The sequence below is a fragment of the Oncorhynchus nerka genome, linkage group LG9b (genome assembly GCF_034236695.1).
Source record: "Oncorhynchus nerka isolate Pitt River linkage group LG9b, Oner_Uvic_2.0, whole genome shotgun sequence".
Taxonomy (NCBI): Eukaryota; Metazoa; Chordata; class Actinopteri; order Salmoniformes; family Salmonidae; genus Oncorhynchus; species Oncorhynchus nerka.
In genome coordinates, this window is record NC_088424.1 from 9,939,288 (window position 1) to 9,965,967 (window position 26,680).

Genomic DNA, 26,680 nt, shown 5'->3' on the forward strand with positions numbered 1-26,680 from the left:
GGGCAGCGGCGTTCTGGATGAGTTGTAGGGGTTTAATGGCACAGGCAGGGAGCCCAGCCAACAGCGAGTTGCAGTAATCCAGACGGGAGATGACAAGTGCCTGGATTAGGACCTGCGCTGCTTCCTGTGTGAGGCAGGGTCGTACTCTGCGGATGTTGTAGAGCATGAACCTACAAGAACGGGCCACCGCCTTGATGTTAGTTGAGAACGACAGGGTGTTGTCCAGGATCACGCCAAGGTTCTTAGCGCTCTGGGAGGAGGACACAATGGAGTTGTCAACCGTGATGGCGAGATCATGGAATGGGCAGTCCTTCCCGGGAGGAAGAGCAGCTCCGTCTTGCCGAGGTTCAGCTTGAGGTGGTGATCCGTCATCCACACTGATATGTCTGCCAGACATGCAGAGATGCGATTCGCCACCTGGTCATCAGGGGGAAAGGAGAAGATTAATTGTGTGTCGTCTGCATAGCAATGATAGGAGAGACCATGTGAGGTTATGACAGAGCCAAGTGACTTGGTGTATAGCGAGAATAGGAGAGGGCCTAGAACAGAGCCCTGGGGGACGCCAGTGGTGAGAGCGCGTGGTGAGGAGACAGATTCTCGCCACGCCACCTGGTAGGAGCGACCTGTCAGGTAGGACGCAATCCAAGCGTGGGCCGCGCCGGAGATGCCCAACTCGGAGAGGGTGGAGAGGAGGATCTGATGGTTCACAGTATCGAAGGCAGCCGATAGGTCTAGAAGGATGAGAGCAGAGGAGAGAGAGTTAGCTTTAGCAGTGCGGAGGGCCTCCGTGATACAGAGAAGAGCAGTCTCAGTTGAATGACTAGTCTTGAAACCTGACTGATTTGGATCAAGAAGGTCATTCTGAGAGAGATAGCGGGAGAGCTGGCCAAGGACGGCACGTTCAAGAGTTTTGGAGAGAAAAGAAAGAAGGGATACTGGTCTGTAGTTGTTGACATCGGAGGGATCGAGTGTAGGTTTTTTCAGAAGGGGTGCAACTCTCGCTCTCTTGAAGACAGAAGGGACGTAGCCAGCGGTCAGGGATGAGTTGATGAGCGAGGTGAGGTAAGGGAGAAGGTCTCCGGAAATGGTCTGGAGAAGAGAGGAGGGAATAGGGTCAAGCGGGCAGGTTGTTGGGCGGCCGGCCGTCACAAGACGCGATATTTCATCTGGAGAGAGAGGGAGAAAGAGGTCAGAGCACAGGGTAGGGCAGTGTGAGCAGAACCAGCGGTGTCGTTTGACTTAGCAAACGAGGATCGGATGTCGTCGACCTTCTTTTCAAAATGGTTGACGAAGTCATCTGCAGAGAGGGAGGGGGGGGGGGAGGAGGATTCAGGAGGGAGGAGAAGGTGGCAAAGAGCTTCCTAGGGTTAGAGGCAGATGCTTGGAATTTAGAGTGGTAGAAAGTGGCTTTAGCAGCAGAGACAGAAGAGGAAAATGTAGAGAGGAGGGAGTGAAAGGATGCCAGGTCCGCAGGGAGGCGAGTTTTCCTCCATTTCCGCTCGGCTGCCCGGAGCCCTGTTCTGTGAGCTCGCAATGAGTCGTCGAGACACGGAGCAGGAGGGGAGGACCGAGCCGGCCTGGAGGATAGGGGACATAGAGAATCAAGGGATGCAGAAAGGGAGGAGAGGAGGGTTGAGGAGGCAGAATCAGGAGATAGGTTGGAGAAGGTTTGAGCAGAGGGAAGAGATGATAGGATGGAAGAGGAGAGAGTAGCGGGGGAGAGAGAGCGAAGATTGGGACGGCGCGATACCATCCGAGTAGGGACAGTGTGGGAAGTGTTGGATGAGAGCGAGAGGGAAAAGGATACAAGGTAGTGGTCGGAGACTTGGAGGGGAGTTGCAGTGAGGTTAGTGGAAGAACAGCATCTAGTAAAGATGAGGTCGAGCGTATTGCCTGCCTTGTGAGTAGAGGGGAAGGTGAGAGGGTGAGGTCAAAAGAGGAGAGGAGTGGAAAGAAGGAGGCAGAGAGGAATGAGTCAAAGGTAGACGTGGGGAGGTTAAAGTCGCCCAGAACTGTGAGAGGTGAGCCGTCCTCAGGAAAGGAGCTTATCAAGGCATCAAGCTCATTGATGAACTCTCCGAGGGAACCTGGAGGGCGATAAATGATAAGGATGTTAAGCTTGAAAGGGCTGGTAACTGTGACAGCATGGAATTCAAAGGAGGCGATAGACAGATGGGTAAGGGGAGAAAGAGAGAATGACCACTTGGGAGAGATGAGGATCCCGGTGCCACCACCCCGCTGACCAGAAGCTCTCGGGTGTGCGAGAACACGTGGGCGGACGAAGAGAGAGCAGTAGGAGTAGCAGTGTTATCTGTGGTGATCCATGTTTCCGTCAGTGCCAAGAAGTCGAGGGACTGGAGGGAGGCATAGGCTGAGATGAACTCTGCCTTGTTGGCCGCAGATCGGCAGTTCCAGAGGCTACCGGAGACCTGGAACTCCACGTGGGTCGTGCGCGCTGGGACCACCAGATTAGAGTGGCCGCGGCCACGCGGTGTGGAGCGTTTGTATGGTCTGTGCAGAGAGGAGAGAACAGGGATAGACAGACACATAGTTGACAGGCTACAGAAGAGGCTACGCTAATGCAAAGGAGATTGGAATGACAAGTGGACTACACGTCTCGAATGTTCAGAAAGTTAAGCTTACGTAGCAGGAATCTTATTGACTAAAATAATTCAAATGATACAGTACTGCTGAAGTAGGCTAGCTGGCAGTGGTGGCGTTGTTGTTGTTCTATCTCTCTATAGTGCTGTTTCTTGTATTATGGTCTCTTGTTTCTTTAGAGGTTTCACTTTGTTGTCCTTTTTCTTTTCCTTTTTCTTCTGTCCTTATTTTGTCTTCCTTTCTTCTGTTAACTAGATATTTTTTGTTGTATGTTGTTGTTGTTTGTTGATGAAGATGCATTACTGGGCTGAACACGCTAACAACAAGTGTCTATTTGGACATAAATGATGGACTTTATGGAACAAATCACTCATTTATTGTTCGAACTGGGATTCCTTTCCTTTAATTCTGTGAATACCAGTTGTATCTTTTATCATTGTTTATTATGAGTATTTCTGCAAAAATCACCAGATGTTTTGGAATCAAAATATTACTGCACGTAACGCGCCAATGTAAACTGAGATTTGTGGATATAAATATGCACATTATCGAACAAAACATACATGTATTGTGTAACATGATGTCCTATGAGTGTCATCTGATGAAGATCAAAGGTTAGTGATTCATTTTATCTATATTTCTGCTTTTTGTGACTCCTATCTTTGTCTGGAAAAATGGCGTGTGTTTTTTTTACTTGGCTTTGACCTAACAATCATATGTTGTGCTTTCGCTGTAAAGCATTTTTTAAATTTGACACGATGGGTAGATTAACAAGATGTTTATCTTTCATTTGCTGTATTAGACTTGTTAATGTGTGAAAGTTACATATTTCTAAAAAACATTTTTGAATTTCGCCTTTTCAGCGGAATGTTGTCGAGGGGTTCTGCTAGCGGAACGCCTGCACTAGGAAGGTTATGTTTTTTCAACAGGTTATGGTCAATAATATCAAAGGCTGCACTGAAATCTAACAGTACAGCTCCCGCAATCTTCTTATTATCAATTTCTTTCAACCATTCATCAGTAATTTGTGTCAGTGCAGTACATAAGCATAAGCATGCTGAAAGTCTGTTGTTAATCTGTTTATAGAGAAATAGCTTGGTCAAACACAATTTTTTCCAACAGTTTGCTAAGAGCTGGCAGCAAGCTGATAGGTCTGCTGTTACAACCAGTAAAGGCCGCTTTACCACTCTTGGGTAGTGGAATTACTTTGGCTTCCCTCCAGGCCGGAGGACAAATATTTTCCTCTAGGCTCAGATTAAAAATATGACAGATAGGAGTGGCTATAGAGTCAGCCACCATCCTCAGTAGCTTTCCATCTAAATTGTCAATGTCAGGTGGTTTGTCATTATTGATCGTTAACAATTGTTTTTCCACCTCTCCCACACTAACTTTACAAAATTCAAACTTGCACTGCTTTTCTTTCATTATTCTTTTTTTATTTTTTATACATGAATATAATTGTTCACAGTTTGTCGTGGGCATTTCCTGCCTAAATTTTTCCACTTTGCCAGTGAAATAATCCCAAAAAATAATTGGCGACATCAAATTAATCTGATTCGATGAAAGATAGAGTTGAATTAGTCTTTCTGCCCATAATTTCACTTAAAGTACTCCAAAGTATTTTTTCCATCATTCTTTATATCATTCATCTTGGCTTCATATTAAAGTTTCTTCTTCTTTTTGTTGAGTTTAGTCACATAATTTCTCAATATGCAGTAAGTAAGCCAGTCAAATGTACAGCCAGACTTATTAGCCACTCCTTTCGCCCCATCTCCTTCATACAGTTTGTCAATTCCTCATCAATCCATGGAGCCTTAACAGTTCTAACAGTCAGTTTCTTCTCAGGTGCATGTTTATAAATAATTGGAAGAAGCAATATCATAAATTAATCAAGTGCAGCGTCTGGATACTCCTCATTAACCTCTCTTGGGTAGGGGGCAGTATTTTGACGTCCGAATGTAAAGCGTGCCCAAAGTAAACTGCCTGTTACTCAGGCCCAGATATGAAACGATATGCATATAATTGGTAGATTTGGATAGAAAACTCTAAAGTTTCTAAAATTGTTAAAATGATGTCTGTGAGTATAATAGAACTGATATGGCAGGCGAAACCCAGAGGACAAACATCCCAGAATTTTTTTGGGGCCTATCACTATTTTCAATGGCTATCACTTTTATTATAAGGCCAAATTCTCCCAGATTGCAGTTCCTAGGGCTTCCACTAGATGTCAACAGTCTTTAGAAAGAGGTTCAGGCTGGTTTTTTGAAAAATGAGCCAGAAATTGTAGTTTTTCTAGGTGGCTCACATTTTGGCTGTAGTGTTTCCAAGCGCGTGGAAGAGAGCACATACTTTGGTATTTTTCTCCGGTAAAGACAACAACGATTCTCCGTCTTAAATTTGATTGTTTATTTACCTAATGTTTGATTATAAACGTTGTTTGACTTATTTGGAAATGTTTATTAGTAACGTTTGGGATTCAATTTGTATGCATTTTGATGGAGGGAAACTGGGTGGATTATTGACTGAAGCACGCCAGCTAAACTGAGTTTTGTATGGATATAAAGAAGGACATTATCGAACAAAATGACCATTTGTGATGTAACTGGGACCTTTTGGAGTGCCAAAAGAAGAAGATCAAAGGTAAGGCATTTTTTATATAGCCATTTCTGACTTTTGTGTCGCACCTGCCTGGTTGAAATGTTTTTCATGTGTTTGTATGCAGGGCGCTGTCCTCAGATAATCGCATGGTGTGCTTTCGCCGTAAAGCCTTTTTGAAATCTGACACAGCGGCTGCACTTCTGATTTTATGAAAGTTAAATATTTATAATACTGTAGTTTGAATTTCTCACTCTGCAATTTCACCGGATGTTGGCCAGGCGGGACGCTGCCATCCCACCTGCCCATAAGAAGATAATCACATCAGACCAACAAATATTTTTAACATCATCCACATAAGAGTCACAGCAAAATCTTTTGTATGATATCTTATACACTATTTAAGGCCCAGCTGTTGAAAATTTGGCTTTCCTGTATATAGCCACTATATTGTGATCACTGCATCCAATGGCTAGAGATACAGCTTTAGAACAGTATTAGTAAAAATGGGATCAATACATGTGGATGTACATACATTGTTCCGGTAGGGTTTGTAAACAACCTGGTAGGTTGATTAATAACCTGAACCAGATTACAGGCACTGGTTACAGTAAGAAGCTTCCTCTTGAGCAGACAGCTTGATGAAAACCAGTCAATATTCAGGTCCCCAAGAAAGTAGACCTCTCTGTTTACATCACATACATTATCAAGCATTTCACACATATTATTTAGATACTGGCCGTTAGCACTTGGTGGCCTATTGAAACACCCCAAAAGAAAAGGCTTTAGATGTGCCAAGTGAACCTGCAACCACAACACTTCAATAACACAAGACATAAGATCTTCTCTAAGCATTACAGGGATATGGCTCCTCCCCCATCAGCATTTCTGTCTCTTCTGTAAATGTTATATATATATATATATATATATGTATAGCTACTGATGTATCAACAAATTAATTATCTAAGTGAGTCTAATATGGCTAACATATGAATGTTATCTGATGTTAGCAAAGTTATTGATTTCATTAACCTTATTTCTAAGGCTACATATACAGTTGAAGTCTTAAGGTTTACATACACTTAGGTTGGAGTCATTAAAACTCATTTTTCAACCACTCCACAAATTTCATGTTAACAAACTATAGTTTTGGCAAGTCGGTTAGGACATCTACTTTGTGCATGACGCAATACATTTTTCCAACAATTGTTTACAGACAGATTATTTCACTGTATCACAATTCCAGTGGGTCAAAGGTTTACATACATTAAGTTGACTGCCTTTAAACAGCTTGGAAAATTCCATAAAATTATGTCATGGCTTTAGAAGCTTCTGATAGGCTAATTGACATCATTTGGGTCAATTGGAGGTGTACCTGTGGCTGTATTTCAAGGCCGAACTTCAACTCAGTGCCTCTTTGCTTGACATCATGGGAAAAATCTAAAGAAATCAGCCAAGACCACAGAAAAAAAATTGTAGACCTCCACAAGTCTGCTTCATCCAGCAATTTCCAAATGCCTTAAGGTACCATGTTCATCTGTACAAACAATAGTACGCAATATAAACACCATGGGACCACGCAGTCGTCATACCGCTCAGGAAGGAGACGTGTTCTGTCTCCTAGAGATGAACGCACTTTGGTGCGAAAAGTGAAAAATCAATCCCAGAACAGTAAAGGACCTTGTGAAGATGCTGGAGGAAACAGGTACAAAAGTATCTGTATCCACAGTAAAACAAATCCTATATCAACATAAACTGATAGGCCACTCAGCAAGGATGAAGCCACTGCTCCAAAACCGCCATAAAAAAGCCAGACTACGGCTTGCAACTGCACATGGGGACAAAGGTCATACTTTTTGTAGAAATTGTCCTCTGGTCTGAAGAAACAAAAATAGAACTGTTGGCCATAAATACCATCGTTATGTTTGGAGGAAAAAGGGGGATGCTTGCAAGCTGAAGAACACCATCCCAACCGTGAAGCCCGGGGGTTGCAGCATCATGTTGTGGGGGTGCTTTGCTGCAGGAGGGACTATACTATACTAATTGAGTGTATGTAAACTTCTGACCCACTGGGAATGTGATGAAAGAAATAAAAGCTGAAATAAATCATTCTCTACTATTATTCTGACATTTCACATTCTTAAAATAAATTGGTGATCCTAACTGACCTAAGACAGGTCATTTTTACTAGGATTAAATGTCAGGAATTGTAAAAAACTGAGTTTAAATGTATTTGGCTAAGGTGTATGTGAACTTCTCACTTCAACTGTATTAATATGGTCTATTTTCAGCCCTTTCCTGTGTAGCTTATCAGAGAGACATCATATTGAAAAGAGCAAACAAAGCAAGAGTAAATATATACATTCAGCAGTCCATTAATAAATTGGTGTGTGTGTGCTGCGGGGTTGAGGCTACGAACCCATAGGCTTGGCTCTCTCATCCCTTCCAGGCTTCTGGGAGGGAGGGTGGACAATGAGCCTGTCGTAGCGGATGTAGGCACTCTGGCAGCTTTCATGGCTGGGATCAGTTCTTTCCTCTTCTGGCGCACAGCTTCAGGATAGTCCTCGTTGAGGAAGATATACGTTCCTCTCAAGTCCTTGGCTCTTTCCAGAACAGCTACCTTGTCCTTGAACCTCAGGAACTTGGCCTGGGCCTATCACTTAGACCGGTGGTGAATTTTCCAGTCCAGTGGGCGCGCTCTACCTCAATCTTCCTGTGGACCATCTTCAATTTCTCAGAGATCATTTTCCTCACTTCGTACTCAGACTCCATCCAGGTCTCATGTGGAGATTCTGCAATTCTGTCCACAACCATGTTGTTTCGCCTTGATTGTCCCTCTGATTTATCTGTCATTGTTATCAAGGATTCACACACAGAACTGATGTCCTCTCTCAATGACTTACAGATTGCTGTAATCTTTCCATTCTCCTGCTTCAACTCATCGAGCTGACCATGGGAGAACTGCAAATTGTTCTTCAGGTCCTGGACCTCTCTGCTCAGGTCGTAGAACCCACCAGTATTTGGACAAAACACTTGAAACTATTTTCTTGTTTCTGCTTATAGGTCTCTTTTTGTTTCTTTGAAAGATCCTTCACGTGTGATAGAGACACCACTGACACTGTCCTCCACGGTACTCCCGCCGGCTTTGGTCTTTGTCATGGTAGCTAGCAATGTATGTTAGGCTGTTACTCCTCACAGTTCCAGACAGGGCAGGACACGGGGAAAATTGAAAACAGCAGGGATCTAGACGGCCACAAACCCGGGACAATCCGCGGTCCCAGCCACAATGGCTAACTGCGTCGCAGGCTGCGTTCAAGAACACCTCGCTAACTGGGCGTCCAGCTGGCTAGCATTTAGGCTAGCTGCGATGCCAAATAGATTCTCAGACCCGTCCTTGGTCAGCAGGATCCCTGGAAAGATACAAGCAGTCCCCGCAACTGGTGCCAACTGCGTCGTGGGACCCAAAATAAGAAGCTAGGTAGCTACCAAGAACTTTCCAATATATTGTAAACAACAAACTTCCCAATCAAACAAAACCGAGCTCTTCCTCGTTCCGAGTGAAGATCCAGTGAAGGGGGCTTTACCATTCTTGGTTAGCTTTTGCTTCCCTCCAGGCCTGATGGCAGACACTTTCTCGTAGGCTTAGATAGTAGATATGGCAAAAAGTGGGTGTAAAACATTTGTTGGTATAAAGTAATATTGGATTGTGGTGGTAACATCTAGGGTAAAGCTGATTATAGAATATGAGCAGGCCTGATGTTGACAAAAAGGTGCATTCATTCAATAAAGTTTTATTGAATACTTATGATGAACTTCAATATGCATTCAAATGGAAGGCTCGTCTTAGAATAGAATAAGAATAGCATATTGAATATCAAATGAAAAAGCACTCCGAATGTAAGTGTAGTATACTGCAAGTCAAAACCTTTCATAAATCTTACACGTCCCTTACTTAGGCAAAAAAAAAAGGTAACACCAGAGCAGTGGTGATTTCAGCACCATGGACAGCACACTCAGAGGTAGACTGTCTACACATCTTGCCTGCCACCCCACAGATTTTAGACATGTTGATGCAGCTTTGTCATATGGCAGACGCACCTCCAGGAAACAAATGTATGTTCAATAAAAATGTTGACCGCGTGTCATCGTGAATTTCCCCAGCAAAAGGCCCATGTGTGTCTGTCAACGCTATTGAATTTAGAGGAGAGGTATTAAACTAATGTTTCCACCTGTGCTTGAGTTCAGAAAACATTTGTTTTGTGAATACCGTAGGTTTAATAACTAGGCTACCGCAGACACTTGGGCCAAGCAATAGGTGTAATTAAAAAGCAGTTTTGGCTGTAATGTATATATTAACTAAGACTGTTCCGCACGTTCTTCACCTCGAGTCTGCCATTAGGAGAACAGTAGCACGAGGGGATATTAAAAGAAAGACAATCCTCTTACTGCGGTTTGTGTCTGTGTGTGCGTGTGTCTGATCTAGAACCAGGGAATACTCTCTTTACCAGCTTCACAGGCCGTTGATTTTTATTTTTCGACCTGACCATCAGCTAGTTGAAAGAAGGGTGATAGGTGGTCGGTGTGCAGTCTTTTGTCATGGTTGTAGATGTATTATGTCTAATAGACTGTCTGTAATTGTATCTGTGAATTGCATCTGTGTTCATGTCAACGTCCCATTTCATATCAAACCAAATTTGCTCAACGTCCATTGCTCTGCATGTACAATTTAAATGAGGCAGGCCAAAACAGGTTGTAAAAACAACAACTGGCTAAAACCATTCAATATTGCCCTGTAAAAATGACTAGCTTGCCTAAAGATACAAGCCATAATAAACATAGATCCCATTTTCGGGTAAGACAAAGCCTGTAAAACAATAGATTAAGATGACTTTATTGGTCAATTGCACACAAGGTCCAACCAAAATTTGACTTCCACTTTGAATCCAAACCCTCTGAAAGACACATATAGACGTGTTTTTGGAGCAGAACTCACACTGTGTGCCCAGGGAGCTGTTGTTTTGGTAAGTGCATTGCTCAAGGGCACAACGGCAGGCAATGGCATCTAGGATTTGATAACAGCAATAACAGTTGCCTCATTTCCGAGGGATTTTTCCCATCGGACCCGGGATTCAAACTGGCAACCCAGTTGTTGGCTCGCCTCTCTAACTACTGGGCCGCCCCTAGCCTAGGCAGTTTCCCTTTTTCAAGCTTTTGGCCAAAATTCCATTATTAGTCTACCTGGAGTCTGTAAATACAAGCAAGGCCCTAAAAATACCCGTTCTTAAATAGAAAGGATTGGCTGAGTATTATCTACTACTGTAAACGCAGGCATATAGGCTACGCCACAGCCTAAAAACGCATCGTTGAGCACGAGTAGGGAAGAGAACCACCGCTATATCGTTCGTGCTGCAGTGAGCAGGGCATTCCCCATCTCACCATCTCCCCTTCCCCTGACCTTGCAGAAAAACACGGTTTTGACACACAACTTGAATTAAGGTTATGTATTTAATTGGGCTATAAGCGAAATGTAAATGAAACAACACAAGCATGCCTCGAAATGGAGGAGGCTGATCTTTAACACCGAATGAAATGTTTCAGACATCGCTATGACGTTTAGTTGACGTGATATTCGTTATAAGATTGATGTAGGCTCATTCCCATTTGACAGGCTTCACAAAAGCAGTGTGTTGGCCTCCGTTCTAAGGGCCTTCCGTTCATTTAGTTCGTATATTAAAGTGGATACTGTAATGGAGCTTTCAAAGCCTCGCTGTGAAATGGCAGTAGGGGATAATATTGCATTCGCGACATTACAATTGTCGCCATGCATCTAGGCTAAATGCAGAGGCTAGAACATAAATGCTGTTATAGTCAAGCAAAATATATCAGGGAAGGTATTTTAATCATGAGACATATTCACTTATCCGTGCACGATTAGCCTACGCCGACTACAATTTCTACACACATCCATCCATACACCTGCTCCTCCCAGCTACCCGAGAACAATCCTTGGACCGCTCCTCTGGGCACAAACGCGGTTTAGCACAAAGCAAAAACAACTTGATACACAGGATGTCGATTTGAAATGTGTTAAACGCTTTACCTTTTCCTGTGCCCTGCTTAGCCGTTTCTGGACGTTTTTGGCGAAAATCCCCGTCTTTATTTCGGCCATGGCTGCTGATACTGCAACGGGATGAGCGTCGCTTCAGTTTAGCACCTAGGACAGAGAAATGATGACGGACTAGGAAGGAGGGGAGGATCAATTCTTAAAGCCACAGTACAAAAATGCACACACTCAACCAAACGTCCCAGTTTTTAGTATAATGATTATTATATGTTCTGGTTTGTATATTACGATTAGTTATAATGTATTTATCATGACAAGATATCAACATGATGCCTAGCTGGACCAGGATATTGTTATCCCGTTTCTGCTTCAAACAGACATACAATGTAGCCTATAGGCGTAGACTTGCTCCAACCCTGCCCCCACTGTACATGTCGCTTGCTTGTGAACAGGGAAAACACTTCTGGGTTGCGTCAAAGCTTTCGTGGACATGAGCCCGTGTGGATAGTCTTATGTAGAAAGCATACAGTACATGAATGAGTGTGTGTGTGTGTGTGTGTGTGTGTGTTGGGGGAGGCCTGGGGATGGACATGTGCTGCTGATGTGGGATTCCACATCAATCCCTATCCTAGCCCCTACCTAGGTGGAGCATGGTAGCTCCATCTTGCACTCTGATAGACCAAGTGGAATTGTTTCCATATTTTGGACACCTGTCCAATCCTTTCAGATATCCACACGTGGTCAGGGACGTGACCATGAACCCGATGGTCACTCTGATAGAGCTCCAGAGTTCCTCTGTGGAGATGGGAGAACCTTCCAGAAGGACAACCATCTCTGCAGCACTCCACCAATCAGGCCTTTATGGTAGAGTAGCCAGACTGAAGCCACTCCTCTGTAAAAGGCACATGACAGCCCACTTGGAGTTTGCCAAAAGGCACTTAAAGACTCTTAAACCATGAGAAACAAGATTCTCTGGTCAGATGAAACCAAGATGAAACTCTTTGGCCTGAATGCCAAGTGTCATATCTGGGGAAAACCTGGCACCATCTGTACGGTGAAGCATTGTGGTGGTAGCATTACGCTGTGGGGATGTTTTCAGCGGCAGTGACTGGGAGATTAGTCAGGATCGAGGCAAAGATGAACAGAGCAATGTACAGACAGATCCTTGATGAAAACCTACACCAGGGTGTTCAGAACCTCAAACTGGGGCAAGGTTCACCTTCCAACAGGACAACAACCCTATGCACACAACCAAAACAACGCAAGGGTAGTTTCAGGACACGTCTCTGAATGTCCTTGAGGGCCCAGCCAGAGCTCAGACTTGAACCCGATCTAACATCTCTGGAGAGACCTGAAAATAGCTGTGCAGCAACACTCCCTATCCAACCTGACAGAGCTTGAGAGGATCTGCAGAGAAGAATGGGAGAAACTCCCCAAATACACATGTGCCAAGCTTGTAGCGTCAAGGCTGTAATCGCTGCCAAAGGTTCTTCAACAAAGTACTGAGTAAAAGGTCTGAATACTTATGTAAATGTGATATTTCATTTTTTTTTAAATATAATTTTGCAAAAATGTCTAAAAAACATGTTTTGCTTTGTCATTATCGTGTTTTGTGTTTAGATTGATGGGGGGAAAAACGATTGAATCCATTTTAGAAAAAGGTTGTAATGTAACAAAATGTTTAAATACTTTCCGAATGCATGTACATGTGTATTAAAGTAGTTGTCACGACTTCCACCGCAGTCAGTCCCTCTCCTTGTTCGGGCGGTGTTCGGCGATTGACGTCACCGGCTTTCTAGCCATCGCCGCTCCATTTTTCATATATCCATTTGTTTTGTCTTGTTTCCATACACACCTGGTTTTCATTTCCCCAATCAATCTACTTGTATTTAACCCTCTGTTCCCCATCATGTTTTGTGTGTAATTGTTTCATGTTATTTGTGGTGTTTTATTATGAGCTTTACTTTTGTTATGTTCCGTGTTTTGAGCGCATTTGATTTATGTAGTGCTCTCGTTTTGGAACTAAAATAAAAGTGCGCCTGTTTACATCACGCTACTCTCCTGCATCTGACTTCGCCTCTTATACACCCGATGACAGCACACCATTACTATACTGTATAAAAATATAAACGCAACATGCAACAACTTAAAATATTTTGTTGAGTTACAGTTAAGGAATATAAGGAAATCAGTCAACTGAAATTAATTCAGTAGACCCTAATCTATGGATTTCACAACTGGGAATATGGATATTTCATCTGTTGGACACAGATGTGACCACCATTTGCCTCATGCAGCGTGACACATCTCCTTCGCATAGAGTTGAACAGACTGTTGATTTTGGCCTGTGGAATGTTGTCCCACTCCTGTTCAATGGCTGTGCGAAGTTGCTGGATATTGGTGGGAAATGGAACACGCTGTCGTACACGTTGATCCAGAGCATCCCAAACATGCTCGATGGGTGACATGTCTGGTGAGTATGCAAGCATAGAAGAACTTCAGCTTCCAGGAATTGTGTATAGATCCTTGTGACATGGGGCCATGCATTATACCATAACACCTCATGTTGATCTTAAATTGTAGGCAGCAGAAGATTTGGGCAAATGGAAAGTCTTTGTGTTACAGAATAATTTTCTGCCCAAAACTTTAACATCAAATAATGGACACTGGGACAATATATTTACACATCTGAATGTTGGGAATGATGAGAGATTGAATATGGAAAACGAATGTCTATTTTGTGATTAAAATTGTTATAAAGACATTATAACGAAAATATTGTAACTTCAAGAGCTTTTACACTGTGTATATCAGGTTTACATTCTTTACGTTTTGTAGAAAATATCAAGGATAAAGAGAATGTTTTTGTGACAATAGGATTGTGACTTTATTTCTCTAACGAGATCATACTAATTCTGATACCTTGCATTGAAACTATCCACACCCCAGGGAGCCCAGAGAGTGTGTGAGAATGACAAAATTCCCCCTGTTTTACCCGAGGATATAAGAAGATTGAGTTAAGAATTAACATATCAGACTAAAACGGACCACAGCTGCAGCGAGGTCTACGATAGTCACAACGCCGGAACGCAACACAAGGTTGAAGAAGACAAAGGAACCTCTTAACAATCAATGTTACGGCTGAGTAGCTGTTCTAAGTACTGTATTTCAGGAGATGAATTTAAGTAGGACCATTCTGTTATTCTCTTCAAATCATCATGTCCTACAGTGCTCTCATCACCACTCTGGGGATCATCGACACGGCTGATTAGCCGTCCTCAGGAGACAACTCTTCCAGAACGAGTGCAAGTAAACAGACAACTAAGAAGGACATTGTGACCTCCTGTGGACAATCAGAGACTTACACCATAGAATGAAGGAGAAGGCCATCCGAAATAAGTGGAACCCTTTCCACGAAGGCCTGGGTCCAACAGAGATACCTGACGAAGACATTCAACACGTAAATACATGCATTACTTCTTACCCAAAAGAGCAGCAGTTCGGGGCAAGGTATTAGTGTTATTGCGAGTGTAGTTCTCAAATGTATCTAAGTGTTGCTTCTCTTTCTCTCTCGCTCTCTCTCTCCCTTTAAATCTCCATCTTGTGTAACAAGTGTCATATTGTGCTAGTCCGCTACGGACTTGTCATCGTATTAAGTTTCCAATCAATTACCTATACCTTGTGTGTGTGTGTGTGTGTGTGTGTGTGTGTACCTTATGTTATCATTTAGCTTGTTAGTAAATAAATAATCAAATCAATTTGTGTGGTATGGAATGATCAGTGAGACCCTGGTTTGTGCAGATTTACAAAGTCTACGACGTTCAGAATGAGACTGATATAAGGGAATTATTCATTAGTGAGACGCTAACTCATTAAAAAACTTTTCCCATGGTGCCCCCAAATTCCTAATGAGTTAATTGTTACATTATTAATTTAATCGAGTATCAATTAAACATATTTAATTAATCAAATAAATAAGTCATCAGATTAATGACATATTGGAGCCCCGTGCGAGGAATCTAAGATAAAACTTTACTGTTGAATTCAGTCTATAGGAATTGTGTAGCAAGATACATTATACACCAATAGGGCTGTAGGCAGGAGATGGCATGTGTATGGTTCCTTTTCATCCAGATACTAGTAGGGAGAGATTGACTCCGGTGTTGTATATCTGACGAAAAGTCAGTGTGTAGGGGATTTAATGAATGCTACGAGCTAGGAAGTATGGGCCAGCCGATGTTGGGGTATTCTGAGGAATAGACTAGTTGGGCCAAACGTAGTACTATTTCTGTCTCTCGCGTTTCAGGAGTGAGTAGATTCGGTCATGAATTAATTTTCCTGAGCGAGGACAAATGGGCCAGCCAATTTTGTCAATTTTAGTAGATATAGTCGTTTGACCGAAACTGACTTATTATCTCTCCATCAGTAGTGTGAGTAGACCAACGGCAGGTATTTTCTTTTATGTTACCGCGTGTTTCGGTACAACAGTGCTAGTGAAGGAAATGAACGTGAGACATCATTAGTAAACCCATTCCCTGTTAAAGTGGACCCTATTTTACTCAGAAGGGAGATTCCGGTACAATTAGGTCTAGGTTGCACTAGATGCTAAGCTAACAAAGGAAGAGTAGCCATTTTCCTTTGTTTACGGTGAAATCCCACTCTGTGCGGGAATCCCGTTTGATCCCTTTCTGGGATCAGTGACCTTTGGGCGACAGAAGTTCCGCCTTTTCGGGACTCCCGTTTTCGATCAGTGACCCCTGGTGGTAATTAATCCCCAATATTTTTTATTTATTTTTTAAATACATTCCATTGAGGCCCAACGTTGTCTCACATTTGGAACAAGTGGTTACTCTTCTGATATCCAGCCAATCACAACTGATTAGATTATCGGTGTCTCATTCAATTTAACAAAGGGGTTAAAATGGCCAAACTTACCTTTTCAGGTTAATCATTTAGATAATATCCAAATCGATTTGTTCTAACCAATGAGACATTTTTCCACATTGACCTAGATACAGTGCTTTCAGGTAAATTTAAGTTTAATTCCCAAATAACCTATACAGGTTTGATTCATCATTAAAATTGATGAATCAATTCAAGTTGCTTTTGCAAGCTCATTGGAGCCAACTCCCACATTACTGACCTAGTATTGTTGGAAGTCCCACCTTTGCTGGAATCCTGTGTGGTTTCAGCTTTCAGGGAGAAGTGACCCCTGGTGGTGACATATCGCCAGTAATTATGGGGGGGGGGAATTCATGTAAAACCACTTGTCTTCTCACACCTATTACAATGGGGTAAACTGTATGATATCCAATCAATCTCAACTGATTGGATATCACGTTTCATTCAATTTAAAATGGCCAAACGTACCTTTTCAGGTTGATCAGTTGGATAATATCCAAACTGATTTGTTCCAACCAATGAAACATTTTAAACTTTTCCACACTAACCTAGATACAACACTTTCAAGTTAATTAAAGTTGAATTCCCAAATAGCCTACACATTATTATGATTATTAGTTATCGGATGGGGTGCCCCGCTAATAAGTGAACCCTCACCCACGGAAAGATTGATCGCTGACCTCTGCAGCGACGCAAATCCTAACTATGTCGAAGGCCTGAAAATGTTAGATTAGGATGACATAAGCAAAAAAAACTGCAGAAATTGTGACAGACCATCAGGCACAGTCCTTCTGAAGGTTCTCTCCAGTTTATCCCTAAACTATGCCCACCAGCAGAGATGGACAGTGCTCCAATACCTCAGTGCCCAGCAGAGACACAAGCAGGAATCTGTGGAGAAGAAGGGACAGGTGGAGAGAACCAGGAAGTTATCGATTAAAGCCGACAAAGACGATACTGCCGAGGAACTGCATTTGAGAATAGAACAATTGAAAGATCTGGCAAGCACTTACGATTAAGAACTTTTAAGAACTTGAACAAAGTCCACACAAAACTTGATGAATCTGACGAGCTAGCTAAAAGAAATGGCGAGCAACTTGATGCCCTTCAAGCAGTTTTGAATGATCCCTCAAAGCAATAATGCTCTATTCCAAAAGCTGCAGACCAAAGACGATCGGCTAATGAACACAATGACCATGTTGGAGGACAAAACTCATTGAAGTCGCTGATCTAATGAACGATGAGAGGACCCAGGTGACAACGTTGGGAAAAGTGACCTCTAAGCAAGCGGAGGACATCTCATCATTGAATCTCCCGCACCGCACTCGAGACCTCTCCCTGCAAACCATAACAGATAAGTATGAGGCCGAACAGAGCAAGTGCGACACAAGTGTCTAATATAAATACCCTAAGCTCCCAGGTGGACTCTGCGATGCAGAAAAATACCACCCTAAGGTACCTTCTGGAGCAGTGGTTCCCTAACTTTTTATAGTCCCATACCCCTTCAAACCATCAACCTCCAGCTGCGTACCCCCTCCAGCACCAGGGTCAGAGCACTCTCAAATGTTGTTTTTTTGCCACCATTGTAAGCCTGCCACACACACCCACTATACGATACATTTATTAAACATAAGAATGAGTGTGAGTTTTTGTCACAACCCGGCTCGTGGGAAGTGACAAAGAGCTCTTATATAGGACCAAGGCACAAATAATAATAGAGAAATAATCAATCATTTGAAATTCAATAATCAATAGTTTTGCTCTTTATTTAGCCATCTTAAAACTTTATTTGTTCATCAAAAATTTGGAATAACTCACCACAGGTTAATGAGAAGGGTGTGCTTGAAAGGATGCACATAACTCTGCAATGTTGGGTTGTATTGGAGAGAGTCTCAGTCTTAAATCATTTTCCACACACAGTCTGGGCCTGTATTTATCTAGACACTGATTTCACCCCACCCCCCGTGTGACATAGCTACGCCATTGCCTTCAAACTACTTCGAAGAGAACGTGTGTCTTGGCATGCTGATGGCATTTCTGGGTGGCTGTTCTTACCGTCATCTAGACCACTTGCCAGCTGGTGTTGGATTGGTATGGCACAACGACATTCCGTGCACACCATTTCAATTTCAGCTAGGTAACAAGACCAGCCAGTTCGCAGAAGTTGCTGGCGTACTGATCACACTGCAAACAGTGATGAAATACGACTTGTCAGAACTGGTAATCTGCACTGACTCAGACTCACCTTCTTATTCCACTTGTCGTTTTGGAAACAAAAGCACATGACTACTTCAAGTGGCAAAGAAGTTAAAAACAAAGAGCTCATTCTAGCTTGCGATGACCTCATAACCAAACACGGCATACAGGTGTATTGGAAGAAAGTCAAGGGACACTCCAAATCACCTGGTCGTGACAAACTTGGCAACGACCATGTCAACAGCATGGCGAAATCCGGTGCAATTCACAGCACCCCTTGGGTGTTTTGATGCTCGAGATGCAATGATCACCGAGGCGCGCATGGGGTCTGCTGTAACGCGTATCCATGTACCACCACAGGAAATGTCTTTGCATGAACATAATGTGTTGCTAACGCATTCATTCCTGAATGGTGACCTGGTATCAATGCAACACCAAGATGAGTTCCTCGCGACTTTGATGGCTTTCTTGTCTGATCCAGTGTACGAACTGGCCTTGGCAGGCTCACACGACTTGCGTTCGCTGCACGCAACTAAAAAGCACCTCACACTTGTAGGGGGGATAATGATAGCTCATGCCCACGACGAGCCATGTGGAGGCCATAGGGGGGTCAAGTAAAACATTGTGACAGGTGGCCCACTGGCCTCACATGGAACAAGATGTGGCACAATACGTGAGGGGGTGTCTAGTTTGCTGTCAGTTTCAACCCTCCAACTACCCCACAGCGTGCCCTTGCAGTGCAAGGGTGTGTCCTACCCCTGGAGCTCGATCCAGATCGACTGGGTCGGCCCAGTTGCCAGGTCGGCCAGAGGCAACAAGTATCTCCTCACAGTGACTTGCTCATTCACAAAGAGGGTGGAGTGCCTGCCCGCAACCAATGACACAGCGGAAACCACAACAGTACTTTTGCTCAACCACGTTTTCAGTCTATTCGGCCTGCCAGGAGGAACCGTGGACAGTGACAGAGGAATTCATTTTTCGGCAGCTGTAATGAACAAACTGTGGCGGCTCCTGGGAGTCAAAGCTAAACTCCACATCTCGTACCATTGATTTGATACAATATAGCATTTCAATAGCTCAAGACAAGATCGATAGAAAGGGAGGCAGACAGGCTAAGGTAGAGAGATAAATGTGATTGAATGAACCAGAATTTTCATCAGTATATTTTCTATTGTTTTTATTTGTCGGCTTTATGTATTTTTAGTAACAGTAGTTGACAATGGAAGTTATAGGCCAAAGGTTGCATTGGCCATCTTTGAGTTCCATGCGCTCATTTAGGCTATGTAGCCATGCTCGGAGACATGCCTCATGATGAAGTAAAACATTCAGGTTTCAAACCATTAACAGTTTTCAAAAGGAATAATGCCTCCAGCTCACATTGTAAAGTGGTTGGTGACGCGCTGATAGCCCGCCTACAGTTTGTTTTTCTACCGTTCAATTTGGGCAGCATCAATTTTATCTATCTGCTTTTCCAAAAACAGCCAATTACTGGCTTATGGAAACCCTGGTAGTTAACTAGTCTAGCTAGCTAGCTAAGTTAGCTAAACAACTACAGGTAGCATATCTATGACTAAAAATAGAAGAGGTTTTACATTCAGAGATTTAATGTATCCCTATTGTAAAACCTTTTCTCTTTTCAGTTGTAGATATGGCTATTAAACAGCAAGCTACAAAGTTACAACCAGCCACCTAAAGCTAGGTTAATCAGCAAACCGTTAGCACATGACTGGTGAGAAATTATCAGGGGAAGTATGAAGCGAGTGAACAAAGACAGCTTCGCTCTATCCAATCACAGGGGTACAGCCCGCCCTTCTCTTCTCTCTACAGACAGGCAAACTAGCCAGTTGAGTTATTTAGAGTATGGAGCATGACCCTGAGAAGGATGATGAAGCTAGTGATCATTAGAAATATTATCTATGTCATTCCAGGTCGTCCAGGGAAGCATTCTGGATCTTAACGCAAACTGTTTGGTCAGAAATCACGGGAATTTGTCGAGCTATGAAAATATTGTCTCCCTCCTATGAAAATATTGTCTCCCTCAGAGGCACGTGTTGCTAGGCAACAGTTACCTTGGTAACCCTGCTCCTTCCATTGCTAAAGCCAGTGAGAGAAACATGCTAAAAGTTTTTTTCTATAAAACTAAATAAACACTGCACTTGCTAGATTCATGTTAGATAATAGATAAAGCAAGGAAAGTGAACTTCAAAACTTTATTTTATTTTATTGGAATGTGCAGCTGTTGTTGGTTAGTAATAAATCTAGTACTAAACAGCTCTATCTATTGACTGTTAGCAGCTAACAGTTGTGTGGTTGAGGTCAGTAGTTGTGGTCAGTAGTGGTCAGTGGTTGTGGTGAGTTGCTGTGATGTTGTGTTTCAGTAGTTGGTTGGTTGTGGTCAGTAGTTGTGTAGTCAGTAGTTGTGTGGTTGTAGCCAGTTGTTGTGGTCAGTAGTGGTCAGTGGTTTTGGTAAGTAGGTATGTGGTTCAGTATTTGTGGCCAGTAGTTGTAGTCAGTAGTGGTCAGTAGTTGTGTGGTTGTGGTCAGTAGGTTATGTGAGTTCGCATTGCTGTAGACATCAGATAAGGCAGCTAGTATTTCTGGAAAGCAAAGACGCTGCACAATACCAGGAGAGAGGGAGATCTATGTTACCAGGGAGCGACAGGACAACCTACGTCGACCAATAGCAGGGCCTGTTGGCACTGTGGTTGCACATTGCACATGAAAAAACACTGTCCTTACATGGAAAAGGACAGCGCAGCATGGGCTTCAACTACATACACAGCTGACCAGTCCACAGCCAGGATTACTTCAAGTGTTGTGGGGAGTGGGAGTGCTGGAGTGCAAAATGGCTGACTTTGAGTGTGAGGTCATGGTGGACTCGGGGGCCCAGGTTTCAATGGTACACAAACAGGTATGGAGAACTACTACTGGAGGTAAGAGTGGTACACTGCAACCATACCACAGCACAATTAAAGTAGCAAAAGGACAGTTTCTCTCAGTCCTGGGGAGCTGGTCCATGAACATAGACAGTTTGAATCTGACCTGGGATTTTGTAGTCATTAGCGACGCAGACCAGTGTGCACTGATAGGGACAGACTTCCTGGTAAAATACGGGGCTGTACCTGATTTGAGAAAGAAAACATGTTGTGTTTTGGGAAAGCAGATTCCGCTGATTTTCAGGGGAGCGCCAGGGGGAAGGTGTAAAGTGATGATGATGAATGACACGGTAATCCCTTCCAGAAGTTAAATGTTTATAACTGGTAAAGTTGAAGGGACAGTAAACAATTACAAAACGGAGGGTCTTCTTGAGCCCTGTGTTAAAGTCACTGATACAAGTAACCTGTTGGTAGCATGTAGCGTTTGCAGCTCAGTTAAGGAGAAACTGCCAGTGCGTGTGATGAATCCGGATTCACAGTTACTGAGGGAGGGCACTGAACTGGGGCGTTTCTCTATCTGGGAGAAGGGTCGTGAAGATTGTATTGTTGCTAACCTACAGGATTCTAACCAGCCGACATATTTTCCCACCACAGCAAAGTGGGACGTAGAACAGTTAATGCAAGAGCTGGGCATAGATTGCAGCCAGCGAACTGAGGTGCAGCTGAGAGTTGTAAACATGGTAGATAGGGGAATAGTTAACCCATCCAGCAGTCCATGGCCAGCACCAGTGGTGTAGTAAGAAAGGACGGCTCAATCAGGTTCTATGTGGATTACAGAAGGTTAACCGAGAACACTGTTAAAGATGCTTATCCACTTCCTAGTCTCTTCCTCTTATTGGTGTCCTTTAGTAGTGGTTTCCTTGCAGCAAATCGACCATGAAGGCCTGATTCACGCAGTCTCCTATGAACAGTTGATATTGGTATGTGTCTGTTACTTCAACTCTGTGAAGCATTTGTTTGGGCTGCAATTTCTGAGGCTGGTAACTCTGATTAACTTCTTCTCTGCAGCAGAGGTAACTCTGGGTCTTTTTTTTCCCATGGCAGACCTCATGAGAGCCAGTTTCATGATGGTTTTTGCGACTGCACTTGAAGAAACTTTCAAAGCTCTTGACATTTTTCAGATTAACCTGCTCCAGAGCACTCAGGACCTCAGACTGGGGCAAAGGTTCACCTTCCAACAGGACAATGACCATAAGGCTTTGGGACAAGTTTCTGAATGTCATTGAGTGGTCCAGCCAGAGCCCAGACTTGAAACTGATCGAACATCTCTGGAGAGACCTGAAAATAGCTGTGCAGCAACACTCCCCCATCCAACTTGACAGAGCTTGAGAGATTCTGCAGAGGAGATTGGGAGAAACTCCCCAAATACAGATGTACCAAGTTTATAGCGTCATACTCAAGAAGTCTCGGGCTGTAATCGCTGCCAAAGTGCTTTCACAAAGTACTGATTATTGGGTGTGGATACTTATGTAAATGTCATATTTCAGTTTTTTATTTATTTTTATAAATTTACAAAAAATGCTAAATAACTGTTTTTGTTTTGTTATTATGGGTTGTTGTATGTAGATTGATGGGGGGGAAAACAATTTCATCCATTTTAGAATAAGAATGTAACGTAACAAAATGTGGAAAAAGTCAAGGGGTCCGAATGCACTGTATAAGTACCATTGACTTGCATTGGATTTGTGCCACAAATGCTAAAAAGTTACCATTTGAAACAGTGGACCACAAAACCAACGCATGGGTTTTGTTGTCATACCTTGTCCATAGACTGCTTATGCGGCCAAAAGGTCGCTGGTTTGAATCCCCCAAGCCAACTAGGTGAAAAATCTGTAGATGCGCCCTTGAGCAACGCACATTACCCTACTTGCTCCTGTAATTCGATCTGGATAAGAGCGTCTGCTAAATGACAAACATTTAAAACAAAACAAAAAAAAGAATTATCACCTGGAACATCACCATCTAGTGGTCAATACCTGATCATATTAGAATGTAGGATGGAACATAAACCTAACAACTTCCATGACTAATTTCACTTAGTGGGTTAAAAACCATCACAAAATTCACTAGGAATACAAGGCATAGGATGAAGAAACAATACTCTGAGCCGCAGCTCCGTACTACTTGTCAGACATAGAGAAGTGATACTATCAACTTGTTGTTTGGGATTGGCATGGAGTATGGAGGTTCTGTGGGTGGTTTTTGACCATTTCTTTGGATTCTTCATGTCTAACTCTTTGCTAGAATCAGAATCAATCACTGTTAGAATCGTCTAATTCATTGTTAACTTCCAAATCAGATGTTTGGTACCATATAGCTCACCAATTTACACGGATGGTCTCGGGAGTGTGACTGTTTGAATCCCTGCTGTTTGTTGCTGTTTCCATCTGTGATCTGCCCTGTCTAGAACTGCGTGGACTAACAGCAATGCCTACATTGCTACCATGACCAAGACCAAAGCCGGTGGGAGTATCATTGAGGATAGTGGTGTCTCTCTATCAGAGGTAAACAATATTTTAAATGAACAAAAATAGTTCCACAAGCAGTTGTTACAACAACAAGAAAATAGTTTCAAGTCAGATACTGGTGGAGTCCACTAATAAAATAATGGACAATCTGACCAGAGAGGTACAGAACCTGAAGAAAACAGTAAGATGACCGCAATATGTAAGTCATTGAATCCATGATGGCCATGATGGCAATGACAGAGAAATCAGATTATCTCGAGGGACAATCAAGGCGGAACAACATTGTTGTGGACAGAATTGCAGAATCTCCACGAGTCCTGGACCGATTCTGAGGACAAAGTAGGGGAAAATATCACTGAGAAACTGAAGATGGACCACAGGAAGATTGAGATCGAGCGAACCCACAGGACTGGAAAACCTACCACCAGCCCAGGTGACAGGTCCAGGTCGATAGTGGTCAAGTTCCTGAGGTTCAAGGAACAGGTAGCTGTTCTGGAAAGGGCCAAGAACTTGAGAGGAACGTACATCTTTCTCAACGTGAGCCAGAAGAGGAAAGAACTTATCCCAGCCATGAAAGCTGCCAGAGTGCATAGGGACATTGCTAACATCTGTTTTAACAGGCTCATTATCCACCCTCCCTCCCAAAAGTGTGGAAGGGATATCAATCAATCAATAAAATGTATTTATGGAGCCCTTTTTTACATCAGCAGATATCACAAAGTGCTTATACAGAACCCCAGCTTAAAACCCCAACAGCAAGCAATGTAGATGTAGAAGCACTGCGGCTAGGAAAACTCCCTAAAAAGGCAGGAACTGAGGAAGAAACCTAGAGAGGAATGAGGCTCTGAGGGGTAGTCAGTCCTGTTCTGGCTATGCCCGGTGAAGATTATAAGAGTACATGGCCATGAAGGTCAGATCGTTCTTCAAGATGTTCAAACATTCATAGATGATCAGTGGGTTCAAATAATTATCACAGTGGTTGAAGAGGGTGCAATAGGTTATCACTTCAGGTGTAAATGTCAGTTGGCTTTTCATAACTGAGCATCCAGAGGTCGAGACAGGTCCGGTACAAGGTAGCACGTCCGGTGAACAGTTCAGTGCTCAGGTCCTCCGGGAGGGGAGAGAAAGAGAGAGATGGGAGAATTAGAGGAAGGATACTTGAGTTCACACAGGACACCAGATATGACAGACTGACCCTAGCCCCCCCGGCACATAGATTATTGCAGCATAAATACTGGAGGCTGAGACAGGGGAGTCGAGGGACACTTTCGCCCTGTCCGACGATACCCCTGGCAGGGCCAACCAGGCAGGATATAACCCCACCAATTTGCCAAAGCACAGCCCCCCTATGAGAGCAAAGCCTGTGTGTTCGTAGCTTTAAACCTGCAGCACACACACTTACACACATCAACTGATTGCTGGACTGCTGAATGTATCTCAGACTGAGCAAATAAAAAGAAAAGATTAAGATGGGCAAATGAACACAGACACTGGAGAGAGCAACTCTACCTAGAAGACCAGCATACCGGAGTCCCCTCTTCACTGCTGACATTGAGACTCATGATTTGTGGGTACTATTTAATGAAGCTGCCAGTTGAGGACTTGTGAGGCATATGTTTCTCAAACTAGACACTCTAATGTACTTGTCCTCTTGCTCAATTGTGCACCGGGGTCTCCCACTCCTCTTTCTATTCTGGTTAGAGCTAGTTTGCGCTGTTCTGTGAAGGGAGTAGTACACAGCTTTGTACAGTTTCTTTGCAATTTCTCTCATGAAATAGCCTTCATTTCTCAGAACAAGAATAGATTGACCAGTTTCAGAGTAAAGTCTTTGTTTCTGGCCATTTTGAGTCTGTAATTGAACCCACAAATGCTGATGCTCCAGAGACTCAACTAGTCTAAAGAAGGCCAATTTCATTGCTTCTTAGTCAGAACAACAGTTTTCAGCTGTGCTAACATAATTGCAAAAGGGTTTTCTAATGATCAATTAGCCCTTGGATTAGCTAACACAAAGTGCCATTGGAACACAGGAGTGGTGGTTGCTGATAATGGGCCTCTGTACGCCTCTGTAGATATTCCATTAAAAATCAGCCATTTCCAGCTACAATAGTAATTTACAACATTAACAATGTCTACACTGCATTTCTGATCAATTTGATGTTATTTTGATGGACAGTATTCCAATAACGTGTCGTTAAGCCATCAAGCAATCCATTTATCAACTGACAATCACTGGGCGCATGCCGACTATATGAAATACCCATGAACAACGGTAGCCAATAGGATTACAGGGAACATGCCAATGCGCGCGCACGCACACACACACACACACACACACACACACACACACACACACACACACACACACACACACACACACACACACACACACACACACACAATCACTACAGTAGGCTAGAATTAATTAATTCAGAACAAATATAGATGTAGCAATCGAAGAATGCACGTTTAATCATCTCTTCAATCTGTAAATGCTTGTTGCCTTGATTGTTGCAAGTTTCCACTAAATTCACCAATTTGGTGTTGAGTTTACTCTCAGCTGCATCTGATTCAGTAATAACTGTCACAAGGTTGTAATCTCTTGTGGATGCGCTGCGATTGGTTGGGAGGCTCAGTAGGCTCTAATTACATACCCGACACGTGAATGCACACTCTTCGAAATCTCAACTCAATGTTGTTGCTCGCACCCCCAAAAATGGTACCATCTGGGTTAACTTGGTTGAGTTTCTAATAACAGATCACTGAACAAAAATATAAACGCAACATTCAACAATTTCAACGATATTGGACTAAAATGATGTTGGAAGCGGCTTATGGTAGAGAAATTAACATTAAATTCTGTCAACATCTCTGGTGGACATTCCTGCAGTTAGAATGCCAGTTGCACGCTCCATCAAAACTTC

The 26,680-nt window shown here is 43.1% G+C and overlaps 1 protein-coding gene across 14 annotated transcripts in view; it reads right to left on the reverse strand.

Moving 5' to 3' along the window:
* Window positions 1-11,419, reverse strand: part of amph (amphiphysin) — a 139,090-nt gene extending 127,671 nt beyond the window's left edge. For all 14 annotated transcript variants that reach the window (XM_029641993.2, XM_029642006.2, XM_029642001.2 and 11 more), the window contains exon 1: window positions 11,297-11,419. In XM_029641993.2, the coding sequence (XP_029497853.1) occupies window positions 11,297-11,365 (69 nt within the window). In that variant the 5' untranslated portion in view covers window positions 11,366-11,419. The remainder of the gene's footprint in view (window positions 1-11,296) is intronic.
* Between the last annotated feature and the right edge of the window lie 15,261 nt (window positions 11,420-26,680).